The 15,831-nt window shown below is 36.0% G+C and overlaps 1 protein-coding gene across 2 annotated transcripts in view; it reads left to right on the plus strand.

Annotated features, from left to right (window-relative positions):
- The window catches only part of ZDHHC13 (zDHHC palmitoyltransferase 13), a 47,782-nt gene that overhangs the window by 8,320 nt on the left and 23,631 nt on the right, over positions 1-15,831 (plus strand). Inside the window, exons 2-8 of one of the 2 annotated variants that reach the window (XM_082747342.1) lie at positions 2,416-2,561; positions 5,373-5,495; positions 7,489-7,566; positions 9,306-9,450; positions 10,875-10,939; positions 12,309-12,471; positions 12,713-12,838. In XM_082747342.1, the coding sequence (XP_082603468.1) occupies positions 2,416-2,561; positions 5,373-5,495; positions 7,489-7,566; positions 9,306-9,450; positions 10,875-10,939; positions 12,309-12,471; positions 12,713-12,838 (846 nt within the window). The remainder of the gene's footprint in view (positions 1-2,415; positions 2,562-5,372; positions 5,496-7,488; positions 7,567-9,305; positions 9,451-10,874; positions 10,940-12,308; positions 12,472-12,712; positions 12,839-15,831) is intronic. The other variant, XM_082747343.1, reaches the window with a different exon arrangement.

Consider the following 15,831-nt stretch of genomic DNA (forward strand, 5'->3'; position numbering starts at 1 on the left):
ACCCCCCCACCCCCGCCAACTGTTTCTCCTTCCCTGTTCCCTGCCATGCCTAAACTTGAACCATGGAAGTAAGGATTAGTGAGACAGCACTCTAGGAGAAACCCTCTAGTTCAAGTTCAAGGAACAAGAAGGAGGTCTCCTGGCAGCACAGGTGCCTGAAACTCAGGGGGAGGAGAACTTCCTCTTTGAACCAAGGAGTTGTGGTGCCAAGATAGCTGTTCTTAGAAGTGACACCCAAGGCATGATACATAAAAGAAAATAATTGATAACTTGGACTTCATCAAAATTAAAATGTTTGCCATATGAAAGAGACTTCTAAGAAATAGGAAAATAAGCTTTAGGCTGGGAGAAAATATTTGCAAATTGAGACACAAAGGACTTGTGTCTGGAATGTATAATGTTAAGAGCTCTCCAAACTTAACAGTGAGAAAACAAACAGCCCAATTAAAAAATGGGTAAAATACAATTCTCCAAAGAAGATATACAGATGGCAAATAAGCACATGAGAAGATACTCAACTTCAGCCATTAGGGATATGCAAATTAAGACCATGGTGCTATACTGCTACCTATCTGTTACACTGATCATACCAGATGCCAGTGAGCATGTAGAGCAGTTGGAACTCTCATACATTGCTAGTGGCAATGCAAAGTGGTACAGCCACTCTGGAGAATAGTTTGACGATTTCTTGTAAATTTAACATAGATCACCGATGGCCAAGCAATCTCACTCTTACAGAAGCAAAAATGTATGTTCATACAAAAGCTTTGTACATGAATGTTTAGCAGCTCTACTTAAAATTGCCAAAAGCTGGAAACAACTTGCCTGGATTGTTTGAATGGATAAACTGTGATACTTTCATATAATGGAATACTATACAGCAGGGAAAGAACTATTAATAAGACAGAACCACTGGATTGAGTCTCAGAAAGCATTATGTTGAGTGAAAGAAGCCAATCTTAGAAGATTATATGCTTTAGAATTCCATTACATGACATTCTGGGAAAGATGAAACTAGTGATGAAGAATGTATTGGTGATTGGCAGAAGTTGAGGTAGGGGGAGGGTGTGACCATAAAGCAGTATCCCAGTGGAGTTTCAATATGGTGGTTAGGTGAAAATATATCATCTTGTATGTTTTTTCTTTTTTCTTCTCTATTCTTTGTTCATTTTTTCCTACTTTTCTTGCCTTTTTAAAATTTATTTATTTAATTTTAAGATTTTATTTATTTATTTGAGGGAGCACAAATGGGGTAGGAGGGAGAAGGAGAAGCATACCCTCTGCTGAGCAGGGAGCCCAATGTTGGGCTCCATTCCAGGACCCTGGGATCATGACCTGAGTGGAAGTCAGATGCTTAACTGACTGAGCCCCCCAGGAACCCCTTTTCTTGCCTTTTAAAAAAATAATAATTGGGTGTCTTTAATATATTTTATTTTGTCTCTGCTCTTGGCTTATTATACCCTTTTTTTTTTTTTTAAAGATTTCATTTATTCACTTGACAGAGATCACAGGTAGGCAGAGAGGCAGGCCAAGAGAGAGGGGAAAGCAAGCTCCGCCCCCCCCCCCCCCCCCCAGCAGAGAGCCTGATGCGGGGCTTAATCCGAGGACCCTGTGATCATGACCTGAGCCGAAGGCAGAGGCTTTAACCCACTGAGCCACCCAGGTGCCCCTTATTATACCTTTTTATTTAGAGGTTGCCCTTGGGTTACCATTATACTCCTTATCACTGCATACCTGCAAATACTATTATAGTATCTCTTATAACTGTTTTAACATCTTTTACAAGTATACTGGCAAGTATACTTCCACTTTTCAACAATTACCAAGAAATAAAAAAATAAGAAAATGTCCCTTATGTTTACCCACATAATTATACATAGCTACTCGTGTGGTCTGGTACTCTGTTCCTTTGTATTGTTTTAGATTGCCATATGGTATTATTTTCATTTAAGCCTAAAGAAATTCTCTTATCATTTCTTTTAGTATAAGTTTTCTGGCAACTTTCTCACCTTTTGTTTGTCTCAAAAAGTATGTATTTCATCCCCATTTTTGAAGAATAGTTTTGCTGGTGTTTCAGGTTTGCGGTTCTCTCAGCTCTTTAAAACTGTGTTTTGTGTTCTTGCCTGCGCTTACAGGTAAGAAGTCTGAATTCATTCTTATCTTTGTATATTTGTGCCTTTGCAAATGACTTTTGTTTTATGACAAAATATATAATTTGGAATTTTCTCAAAATGAGCATCTCATCTTAGTGGATATAATTAAGATGAAAATCTTTCCTAGGATATGCCTGTAAGACTGGAAGAAATTCTCATTTAAGGATATAGATACTATTGACAGTAGTAGATGCTTCATTATGTAATTGAATGTGACATTAATTCTCCTACTATGCTATGTCAAATTACTCTTATTCTTCAGTGCAGGAATCACAGCCATGGCCCCCACCGTCCAGGATTTGGTCGACATGGAATCTGCGCATCTGAAAGCAAAGAACTTGCTAAAGCGAGAGAAGCTCTTCCTCTTATAGAGGACTCTAGTAACTGTGACATTGTAAAAGCTACCCAGTAAGTCTCCCCAGTGTTTCCTTTTGTCCTGTGTTCTGTTGAATCATAATAATATTTGTACATTTCATGGCAGCCCAGTATATACCTTCCTCACTTCATACTTCAGCACTAAGATGTTTGTCCTGCCAGCATCAGAGCATTTGATGCAGTGCACCTGATTCACTCTTGATTACCCGTCTCTCCCATTAAGTCAAGAGCCGCTTCTTAGCAAAAGCATGCCGTTTTCATCCTTGTCATCCCAGTGCTTTTGCATAGTTCTTGTCTTGTATCAGGTGCTGGATAAACCTTTGTTGAGTGGATGAATGATTATAAATGATATTAAAGTTTGAAAGTATAAGTTTGAAACACAAATCTGAGTGTTTAAAAAGGTACTACAACCTAAATAGGTCAGTGGGATGGGAAAAATATCAGCTCACACATTTATGGATATTTTAAACAGTTATTTATTGAGTACTTTCTATGCACCTATTGTATTAGAGGCACTGGAAGAACGCTAGTAAAGTAAAATAGGTTTTCCGACCGCTTGAAACATACAGCGGGTTATTTGCTTGCACTGAAAATGGAAAGTAGGTTTTGAAAGTTTCCCCTTAAGATTTCCATATGTGGGTACTTGCATTAAATCATTTCTAACATTTTTTTTTCATTTCTAACATTTTTATCCTCATGGATCTCACTGTTCATTAACAACCAACCTGCCTCTTGCCATTGAACATATTTTGAAATATTTTGTCTGTCAGACTTCATTAATTGACTACTGTAATCAAATACAAGTCTGTCCATCAGAGCTTTCAATCAACATAAAGGAACTAATGTTATCACATTAACTTGATATAATTTCTATTAAAAGCAAAGATGTTTGGTGATTAATAAGCCTGTTAACATTAACAAAGACTAATGTGTTATTTATGTTTAAAAATAATCGATGATTATTTTAGTATTCTGATTACTAATTTATATGAACTCTAGAGACCCTTGGAACTGCTCCTTTAGGTGAATATTATTTGCTATTCTGATTTTTATATGAAGGTAAGAATGTTCTTAAGGTAAATATTTGCTTTAATTAGCATAGAAGCATTTAAATATTTATCTGCTGTCAGTAAAGCTCTGTTATGATGAATGTAAGAAATTAGGTAACATTCACAGGGAATCTCAGTAAAAACTCGCATTTTATATCTTTCCTGAAATTTCCTCCAGGTCTTGGACCTTCTTAAATGGTTGTGGGAATATAATTAGGTAGTATTTGGAAAGGGCCAAAGAGAACTAGGATATGTACATTGTCTAAATCACTAAAAGCCTCATTAGTGTTTACTCTTATATTTCTCACATAAGGGAAGTATTTTTCAGTGAAATGTTAAAGTTGATATTTAAAACTTGGAGAATATGAATATATGTATCATTGTCAACAGTTCACTTTCTTACTTCTCTTTTCACTTAGCATTGTCAAACAGGTATCTCTGTCTTTTAAAAAGTGCCATAAAGTCAGACTGATAAGCCTACATATATTGGTAAGGCAGAAATTATTTAATCTAAAATGTGATTTTGGCCCTCGAGGGCCTATTGAAACATTCGGGTCCTTCTAAATGGAAAGAAGTCTGAAAGAAAGGCTAAATGGTCTGTTGGAGACTTAATAGTTACAGTTAGAAAGAAATAAAGCTAATGAATGATTTTAAAAATTACTGTAACATTAAGAAGAGTCATTTCTCATTCTGATAATTTAATAACACTCTTAAATATTCCTCAAGTCCATCCCTCCTTTTCCATCTCTTAGTTTAGGTTCTCTTTGGCTCTCACCTGTATTTCTGTATAAGAGTCACCCTCTTCTTTTTTAAAATATTATTTATTTATTTATTTGACACAAAGAGAGAGAGAGAGAGGCAGTAAGAGAGGGAACACAAGCACGGAAGTGGGAGAGGGAGAAGCAGGCTTTCCACTGAGCAGGGAGCCCAATGCGGGGCTCAATCCCAGGACCCTGGGATCATGACCTGACCCAAAGGCAGTTGCTTAACGACTGAGCCACCCAGGCGCCCTGAGTCACTCTCTTCTAATTAACTTCCATTCTACCACTAACGCGATCTACTTGAAACTCAAAGTGTATGTGCTTTCCTCTTTAAAACCTTCAGTGGCTTCCTTTTAAGCTAAGCAGTCTAAACTGCGTAGCATGGCCTAGAAGGCCCCCGCAGTCTCTGCGTACCTCTTCTAGCCTTGTCTCTTGCCATTCCCTTTTTTTAATGCTTTATGTTTCTGCTGTGCTAACTCACTTATATTTCTCTGAACATCATGCAGTTTCTCATCTCTGATTTTTGTCCAGTCTGTTTCCTTAGCCTCAGATGCCTTCCTTCAACCTGTGAAGCAGTTCACATATATCATGCTTCATCTCCAGGAAGGAGATCCTTCCTTTCTTTGCTGTATCTATACCATATCTACATTGTATTGTTAAATTTATCCCATTCCAAGTTTGCTGTTGTCTGTCTCCCTTATTAAGGGAGAGGATTGTAGTCAGGGATCAGCACTATACATTTCTAGCATATAGTAGAGGATAATATGAAATTTACTGAAGGGAGGGGAAATGTGAATGTCGAAGCTTAATTAGGAAAATCAAGTTCAACTCCCAAGTAGGTTGATCTGGTCAGTTAGTAAATAAGGTTTACTTTTGTTGTTTGGCTTAACAGTATGCCCTCTGTGTATGTCTTTGTTAATTACTGTATTCCTGTGTCAACTGAAAGGTTAGATAAAGGCATGGTAAAAGGAAGAAGTTTTGGTATTTGAAATTATTTTAATGGTATTAATTGTGCTTTTTTTAAAAAATTTGAGATACGGGATTTTTGAACGTTGTAAAGAATTGGTAGAAGCAGGATATGATGTCAGGCAACCAGACAAAGAAAATGTGTCACTTCTTCATTGGGCTGCTATAAACAACAGGCTGGATCTTGTAAGGTAAGATGGGATATATGTGTGTTAATTAAGTGTGTATTTGTTTTCTAGATCTCTCTTCATTTTTTTCTTCAAGTACAAGTATGAATGTTGTGCCATCTGTCATCTTTTATTGTGAATGAATACCTGAAACTTTGTGCCCCACACATCAGTTATCATAGTTTTGAAAAGAACCTTAGTGATCATCCATTTTAGGACTCTCACTGGACCCTAAAAGAAAAATTGAAGATAAAGCCAGGGGGGCCCATTGTAAAGATAAAGTTCTGGCAGTGAAATTTAACATTTTTCTGTGTTTGTTTTTCTTTTCTAAGTAAGCTCTAGACCCAGCGTGGGGCTTGAACTCACAACCTCAAGATCAGGGATTGCATGCCTTTGACTGAGCCAGCCAGGCACCCACCTCCCCCAATTTTTTTTTTTTTTTTTTGGTTAGGATTTATTTATTTTAGAGGGAGGGGCAGAGGGAGAGAGAGTCTCAAGCAGACCCCACACTGAGCTCAGAGCCTGATGCGGGTCTCAGTCTCATGATGCTGAGATCATGACCTTCACCGAAACCAAGAGTTGGGTGTTCAATTGACTAAGCTATCCAGGTACCCCACCCCCATCATTTTTTGAAAGGGAAAAGCATAACAAACTGTCTCAGACTAGAACAGAAAGTTTCATCTAGTTTAGAAGAAACATTAACATATTGTACTTTGTCATAATTCCAGTAGGAGTCGATCGGTAGGGGAATGATTTAACCGTTTTTTAAACTACATACAGAATACATTTTTAAGTAGACATGTATTAAGTTGTATAAAGTATTTCCCCTTCATAGAATGGTGCTGTCTACCCAGAGTTCTTTGGTTTGTCTCTTAATTTTATGCTTTAGTGTGTAAAATATATGTGTGCATGTGAATGTGTGTATATTTTTGTATGATATAATATTTAAAAACCCTGGCATTTAAGAAAATAAAAATGGACTAACATTTAAAATATACTAAAATAAACACACTTTATACTCACAGGCAAATACCTTTTCTGTGGAAATAAACTAGAATACTATTTGGATAATATGATATATGAAGCACAACTTTAAAATATTATAAATTATAATTATAAATATTATAATTATTATATCACAATATATATTATACAATATATAAATAAAAGCTATATTTTATATAAAATATAATAAAATTATTTTAATCTGCTGTATATTTTAATTTGCTACTATATTATATTAAAAATAAAATAAATATAATATATAAAATTAAATATATATAAATATAGAGAAAATATGTATAAAATTACATATAGAAAAATATATAACATTTATATACTATATATAGAAAAAATATACAAAATTATATATTATATAATGTGTTTTATATACAATATGGATATAAAATAAAAATAAATATTATAAAATATAATTATAATAATTATAAATATTATAATTCCTGTAAACCACAAAATAAAGTCTCTTTACCTTATAGGTTTATTTAATACACTGTATCACACCTGTGACCCCGAAATAGAAAGCCAAATACTCAAAATGTCTAACTTTTCTGAAAGGATTTTGAATTAATTTTTTACTACTTATTTTTAGAATTCAATCCCACCTAGTAATTCTAATTCTAAACTGTTAAAAGTGACATAATTTCACCTTTCTTCTTGCAAGTTAAGTAGAATGTGTGATCCTAAATGTTTTGAATATAAACCATTTTAAGAGTTCTGGGTAATTAGAGTATGTAGTGAGTAGTTATCGTGCGTTTGGTGTGTCAGTTCTAATGGAATGTTCCTGACTGCAGGAATCATTACTGAAATGCCGAGAATATTTCACCAGGGATCTGTTTGATGCTATGTGTGAATCCCTTGAATCTCATGTAGGTCTGAGTGCTTCTAGAGAGGGTTATTATAATTTGTTTTCATGTATATAACAACGAAAAACTGTTTTCTTTCTCATCATGAATTTTTAGTTTTAAGACTTATTTTCATTTATGTCTCCTCTTAATAGGTTTTATATTTCAAAAGGTGCTGTAGTAGATCAGTTGGGTGGAGATTTAAATTCAACTCCTCTTCACTGGGCCATCAGGTAAAGAATTTTTTGAATACTGAAAGTGCTATTCAGAATCAAAGTGACTTTTCTGTGATAATGGAAGTGTTTTGTTTTGTGCTAGCCAATGTGGCTAAAGCAAGTAAGGAAATGAATTTTTAATTTTATTTAAATTTAACTAATTTAAATAGCCACATGTGGCTAGTAACTACCATTGGAAACTGCTGTTATAGACCATTTGAAAGGCTTTCTTTCCTTTTTTTCCCTTTCTTCATTAAAAAAAAATTACAGTTTCAAAGAGTTTCCAGAGATAGTATGTTTTTGTGTTTAAGTTTCTACTATGATGCTTAAACTCAAGTATGTGTGTTATATTTCCTTATAATCAAAATAAGTATCTTTATATCTGATCACATGGATAAAGCTATAGTTCAGAGAACTGTAAACTCACTTCTTTTTTTTTTCAAATTTTTATTTAAATTCCAGTTAATTAACATGCAGTGTAATATTGATTTCAGGAGTAGAATTCAGTGATTCATCACTTACATACAACACCCAGGGCTCATCATAACACGTGCCCTCCTTAATATCCATCTCAGTCAGTTCTTTTCTCTGCTATATATTGGCCTTTAGAAGCTGTAGTTGATATGTGCCTGTCTTGATAACTTTTTTTTTTAAGGGAGGTTTCTTTCTTTCTTTTTTTTTTCTTAAAGATTTTATTTATTTATTTGACAGAGAGAGAGACAGAGAGACAGTGAGAGAGAGAACACAAGCAGAGGGAGTGGGAGAGGAAGACGCAGGCTTCCTGCTGAGGAGGGAGCCCGATGTAGGGCTCGATCCCAGAACCCACGGATCATGACCTGAGTCAAAGTCAGATGCTTAACGACTGAACCACCCAGACGCTGTGTCTTGATACTTAATAATTTCTTCATCTGTCACTTTAATCCCAGTCTCTGGTTGGTGGGGTTGGCATGAACCCCAAACTAAAATGAATAATTGTACATTTAAGAAAAGGAGTGAAATCTTTTTTCCATATCCAAGAATTTTGAAGAATCTAGGTTAACTCATCCCTTTTAAGTTAGCAAGATACAGTGCTTTACATGGAAAATGAGCCACAATCAAGTGTAAAAGTATATAGTTTCCAAGAATAAATAATATTATCACAGTATTTCTGTAGTTTGTGAATGTTGTACTTCATTGTATCTGACTCACGATTATTTCTTGATTTTTAAAATAGCAGCAATGCAGTTTAAGTGGTTTTAAAGTTTTCATTTTGGGCATTAGTCATGTAAAGTTATTATTTATATGTGGTAGCAACGTAAGATTTATAGTAGATTGGGAGGTTATTAAGTGTATTACCAGCACTCAAGAAGGACTTTATAGATAGCTCTAAGTTTGGAGCCTTAAAGTGAAATATGTCTAGAGAATCTCCAGTGTCTATTAGGGGGGCGCCTGGGTGGCTCAGTGGGTTAAGCCGCTGCCTTCGGCTCAGGTCATGATCTCAGGGTCCTGGGATCGAGTCCTGCATCGGGCTCTCTGCTCAGCAGGGAGCCTGCTTCCCTCTCTCTCTCTCTGCCTGCCTCTTCATCTACTTGTGATTTCTCTCTGTCAAATAAATAAATAAAATCTTAAAAAAAATAAAAATAAAAAAAAATAAAAGTCTATTAGGAAATACTGTTTATATTGAACCAAAATCTCTCATGTCTTAGGGATATCAGTTTTTCCCTTAAGTTTTTCTGCATGCTACAGAAAACTGTATAATTTTTATCCCCTCTTTACAGACAAGGGCATTTGCCTATGGTCATATTACTACTACAGTATGGAGCAGACCCCACTCTCATTGATGGGGAGGGCTTCAGCAGCATCCACCTGGCAGTATTATTTCAACACATGCCCATTATAGCATATCTCATCTCCAAAGGACAGGTATGTTTTGAAACCTATCTTATACTCCAGCTGTTGTGAAGCTGAAGAGATTGGAAGGATGATTAGTAATACTCTGTCCTCATTTTTAAAGTAGAAGTTAAAGATATCCGGATAGTCAAATATTAGCCTCAGTAAGTGTAGCTGTGCTAGTTTTCTAGCTTCATTGGAGCAAAAAGGACAGATCATTTAGCACAGTAACATGTAATAGATATTTTTGAAACGTGTAAGCCTATAATAGTTTTCCTTATGATCCCAGTAATTTGCAGAGTTTTTCAAAAACATGACTTCAAAACCTGTATTTTTCTTCTGGTTGAATATAGGAATGGTAGTCAGATCACTAAATTAACCCATCATTTGCTTTCATTATTTGAGTCCAAATGGGAGACCAATTTGAATATGTGCTTCTTATTGTTCTCTAAAGTAATTCCATGAAAAATGACTTGCTTTAAGAGGCATCCATTTATGGCACAGGTTAAATTATAGGGTATTGGCGGTGGGAGTTTCACTGTCAGCTGTTCTTGTCTGGGATCTGCTTTCTGGTTGCGAAGTAGTTTATGTATCAGCAGACTTGCCTGTAACAGGCGTGGAAACATGTTTGCACAAATGCTCTTGGAATGATTGTGTTCTTTTTAAATAAGCACTTTCTCTCAGACTTAGCCAACTGAAGTAGAATAATTATAACCTCTTGGGTCTCATTTTGGGAAGACTATGAGGAGGAGCCCTGTCTGCCTCTCTTTCGGCTCTTTCCTGAGTTGTATTCCTCCAAGGCCCAAGAGATTCTTTGGTAACTGAAACTCTTTCTTTGACTTGGATGGAATCATTATTGTGTGCCTCAAGCCTGGGCCATCTTATTAAAAGGAGCATATCCTCGTGGAGATAGGGTTTCCTTTTTTCCCCCCTCTATCCTGGAAAATAGAAAAGAATTTTTCATGCTTTTACTCTTTGAAACGTAAGTCCAAAAATATGGTGAGTTGCCTCAGAAAAGATGGACATTTCACCATTCCTTGAAGTATGTTTACGTAAAGACTGGGTGCTGTTACATAAGACACCATGGTTTGAAATAGGGTGTCAGTTAAGTTGTAACCTAGATGATTCCTAAGGTCTCTGAGTCTCTTATATTTGATGGTGATTATTAGCGTTCTCCCCCTTCCCTTAGCTCTCTTCCATTCACATCATATACTTTAAACTATATATTCACGTTTTCCCTTTAAGAATATTTTGTAGAAAATGGTGAATTTTTATCCTATGGATTTGAAGCAGAATATTCTTTTGTTCAAATGATATTTGAACCCTTCTTGTAAACACAACCCTTCTTGTAAACCCTTCTTATAATGTTGAATGTATTAGAGAGCTACTTCCATTAAGAGAAGAGAGAATTTTGACGGCGTTTACAGTAAGTCTGATTGACTCTTCCTTTTGGACAGAGTGTGAATATGACAGATTTAAATGGGCAGACACCTCTGATGTTATCAGCTCACAAAGTACTTGGGTAAGTATATTTAATTGAATTGCCTCATTTTGATTCTTGGTTCTAATTTCTCTGTATGTAATTTTAAATATCTTAATCTATGTTGAGATGATAATACCGTCTGAAGAGGAAAGGAAGATTTTCCACCCTGTGACTGCTAGGAACTTTTAATGTAGTTGTGGTTAAGCACCACTGAAATAAATTTTCTTTTTCACAATAGCTTTTTCCCGATAGTTTGAAAGCTACTAATAAGAAAAAATTTCCTTATAGAACAGGTAGAGAATCCATAGCATATACTTACTAATATGACTTATATTTCTGACTTTGCATTTTTTAAAAATTGGCTTCAAGTTTAAATGTTCTCATAATTTGAAATCTGGATGATAAAATCTTTTCAGAAAACAATACGTTTTGAGGCTCTCTGACATTGTTGACTGCTCTGAAAATATTAATTGTAACTGATCTACGAATATAGTCTATTGATGTGTTTATATCAAGTATTTACATATTTAAGTTTTTCTATGTATTATATAAACACATGTGATTAATGACCACCAGATAGTCAATACTGGCTACAGTTTTACCTTTATGAGTTTGTTTCCAGTGTTATACTTAATTTCTGATTCTGCTTTTACTTAGGACCTCTCTCCTAGGAACTGAGTTAGTTGTGATGCCATTACATTTTATTCATGGAGTGCTGGGGGCTGGGAGCTGAGTTTTATTAAAAAGCATTTCTTCTTTTCTGGTGATAACACTAAAGTCAGATAATAGTGTTTAAAGATATTGATAGAATAAGTAAGTAGAATACTGCTTTATTAAAAGAATCTCTTGAGTAGTCATGAAAGAAGGGAAGATATTGATGGTAAAGTAAAAATATTGAATGCTGCCTGCTATTCCATAGGTTTCTAAGATAAATAAATAATTTAGGACATTATTTCTACCTGTTTTATTTAATAATTGGTTAAAGGGAACATGAAAAGTTAGCTTTTGGTTTATCGCCTCAGATAGAATGTTGTACATTTAGTTTTAATTAGGTAAATAACATAACATTGGCCGAAGTTAAATTCACAATTTAAGAAAAAATGTTAACCAAGAGAACAACAACATGAAAATAAAAGGTTAAAAACAAAAGAAGTTATTTCATTGTACTGATGTTGTGAAATTAAATTATCTGTGTAGCAGACTGTCACTTCCTGGATGTCTTTTTGAAAGGTGCATCTCTCCTATTAACCCCTGGAATAGAACTCTGCAGAAAGAAGTTTATTGGTTTTCAGAATACTTAACTGATTGGTCAATTTATATGTTAGCTTAAAAGATCCATAATTTTGCATTTACCCTTGAAATCACTCATCTCTCTAAAACTCCTGGGTATTTTATTGTTTTGAAACAGACCAGAACCAACTGGATTTCTTTTAAAGTTTAATCCTTCTCTCACTGTGGTTGATAAAATACACCAGAACACTCCCCTCCACTGGGCAGTTGCAGCAGGAAATGTTAATGCGGTCGATAAACTTTTGGAAGCTGGTTCTAGCCTGGATATCCGAAATGTTAAGGTATGACCAGGTATTTATCGCCCTTAGTTTATTATGTCTTCAGTGAGGATATTAGTACATCAACGTAAACATAAGCTACGCATATATTTTCAATTAACCACAGGATAAATAACCACGAACTGTAGCTGGCTACTTTCAGAATGAATACATTTGAGTCTATGATTCTGCTGATTTCTTATCAAATGTTTAGCACCCATACTCTGTAGAAAATATAATTGAATATTCTCTCTCTCTTATTAAGGGTGAAACACCTCTTGACATGGCTTTACAGAATAAAAATCGCCTCATTATTCACATGCTAAAAACAGAGGCAAAAATGAGAGCCAACAAGAAGTTCAGACTTTGGAGGTGGCTGCAGAAATGTGAGGTATTTTCATATGGGTTCTGTTCTATGGGCCATAAAAAGGACTGTTTTGTTCATTTGTGTTTGTTTTTGAAGGTAAATCAGGGAGGAAACCAGGGCGAAACCAGGAAATTAGCTTAGTGCTACATTACATCTGCTAATTACATCTTTTCCACACATCACATGGCCCAGAGTTGGAAATTTGGCATTTTGTTAGCAATTTACTGGTGATCCTCAGCTAGATGGCTCTAAAGCTGTGTGTTATCTTGTGAATGTCATAGCATACTTCCACATTTAATGAATGAATTGAAAACAGACTGATTTTTAAAGAAACAAAAGGAGAAATACCTTGTTGAGAGAAAATTTATAGAAGTTTTTTTTTTCTTTTTCTTTTTCTTTTTTTTTTAAAGATTTTTATTTATTTATTTGATAGAGGTCACAAATAGGCAGAGAGGCAGACAGAGACAGAGGGGGAAGTAGGCTCTCTGCTGAGCAGAGAGCCCGATGCAGGGCTTGGTCCCAGAACCCTGAGATCATGACCTGAGCTGAAAGCAGAGGCTTTAACCCCCTGAGCCACCCAAGTGCTACTGCTTCTTCTATAAGAAGATTTTCTTATAGAACTTCTTTTTATTGAAGTTTTTTTCAAGAGGAAAATAGTAACATTCAACACAGAAGAGTTAGACTTTAAAAATAAGTGTTGCAGACTTCAAGCATGTGATGGCTCCTCACAAAATAAAAACATCTGGAATTTCTACAGATGTACCCCGAGTTTACTCTTGGTTTAAGTTGGCAGTTCTGAGTGATGTTCTTCTAAACTTAATTGATAGAGAAAGTTAGGAAGTTCAGCTTGTTCTTGTGAATGGCCCCCCAAATCTAAGTCATACTAGTGAATATAATTCAAATTGTTAAAAACAAGATATTGAGTTGATTCTACTTTTTTAATGTTTTCAAATAAGACAGATGACATCATCTTAGCTAATAATGATTAGTAATTTTACCCTTACATCGATTCTAAATTCATGGGCACCAGATTTCTGTGCAGAGGGTCATCACAAATATCGTACCAATTTTGCATTCAGATGTATGGAGGGAGAGAGGAAGGAGTAACTGTCACTCCTCAGTATCCTTTGCCAGCCCCTCTGCTTCTCTCCTACCCCCATATTGGTAGGGTGCCCCAGGATTTTGTTCTTGGACCTCTTTTTTAATCCATTCATTCCCTTGGTGATTTCATACACTTCCATGGCTTTATTCTTTTTTTTTTTTTTTTTTTTTTTACGGTTTTATTTATTTATTTGAGAGAGGGAGAAAAAGAGCATGAATGAGAAGTAGGGGCAGAAAGAGAGGGAGAAACAGACTCCCCAACTGAGCCACCCAGGCACCCCCAGTGCACTTCCATGGCTTTACATGCCATGTATATGTTGACCGCTTCCAAAGTTATCTCTAGTTCAGATCTTTCCAGACTCCTATATCAAATTACCTACTTGAATTACCCAGTTCAGTGTCTGATAGGCAGCTCCAGCATAACATATCCAAAACTGAACTTCTTATCTTTGCCCCACTCCTCCCTAAGTATTCCATCCACAGCCTTTCCCTTAGTAGGTGGCAGCTCTGGCCTCCCAGCCATTTTTGCCTTTTCTCTGTCACACCATATATCTAGTCCATTAGCAAAACATATTGGCTAATTCTGTCCTCAGTGTATTTCCAGAGTCTGACCCTTCTCACTGTTCCACCGGTGGCATTTTGGTCCAGCCACCATTATCTTCCATGCGGATTATTGCAGTTGTTTCACATCTCCTTGCCCCACTCACCTCTAGTCCATTGTCAGCGGAGCAGGCAGATGAATCTTTTGAAATGTAGGGCAGGTCCTGTCATTCCTCTGCTCAGAATCCTGTGATACCTCCCCCTGTGTCACAGAATAAAAACCAAAGTCCTTACCGTGACTTATAAGGCTCTATGTGATCCAGCTTTTATGTACTATTAAATCACTTAGTACATTTATCTTGTCATCTTCTGCTAGAATTTAAGCTCCATGGGAGAAAGGCCTTAAGTCGTGATCTGTCCCAGGTACCTAGAACAGTACCCAGCATACAGTTTGCACTGGAATAGTTATTGAGTGAATAAATACTGTGACTCGTCTATGAGTGTTAATGTCTGGGGTTAAAATTTGAGATCTGTATTTAATTCATATTTTTATTCTGAGATTATGTTGCCTGTAGATTCTAAGTTTACTACATTTAAAAAAATCTAAACTTGCTAATTTTATGTTGCCATGCAAATTAGATTTAAGATTTTATTTTTATTTATTTATTAAGAAAGAGTTTATTTATTTATTTGACAGAGAGAGAGACAGTGAGAGAGGGAACTTAAGCAGGGGAAGTGGGAGAGGAAGAAGCAGACTTCCTGCTGAGCAGGGAGCCTGACTCGGGGCTCGATCCCAGGACCCTGGGATCATGACGTGAGCTGAAGGCAGAGGCTTAACGACTGAGCCACCCAGGAACTCCTAGATTGAGGATTTTAAAGATTTGATAGCATTGGAAACTATTCATTCCCAGAATACTTAGAGAAGTAAACATTGAAGAAAATAGGGCAGAATATAGTTTCTCTCTTTGCTGTTACAAAGGTCACATGTATTGCAGTTAGGGGACTGCAATGCAGCAGTTGATGCCCGGCTTCGGCGCCACAGTCACCTGCACTGTTGGTTCATAGACTGAACCAATAGATCGGAAGGATTAGCATCCTGAGGATTTATTTCAGTCTTTGGCCTTTGTATGTCACTTGACAACAGAGACCTACTCCTTTCTTAAAACTCTCTTCTCTGGCTTCATGGGACCTTTCTCTTGGTTTTCATCCTGCCTTTCTGGTCACACCAGTCAGTCTTTCTTGGTTACCTCTGACGACTTAGCTTTTTCCCCCTTAAATGTTTGTGTTAGTCAAGATTCTGCCCCTTTCTACCTGTACGTCCTTGGGATGTTGTTCATTCTTGGCTTTCCAGCCTATATACTGATGAGTACAAAATG

This window comes from Mustela nivalis, assembly GCF_964662115.1.
Source record: "Mustela nivalis genome assembly, chromosome: 9".
Lineage (NCBI taxonomy): Eukaryota > Metazoa > Chordata > Mammalia > Carnivora > Mustelidae > Mustela > Mustela nivalis.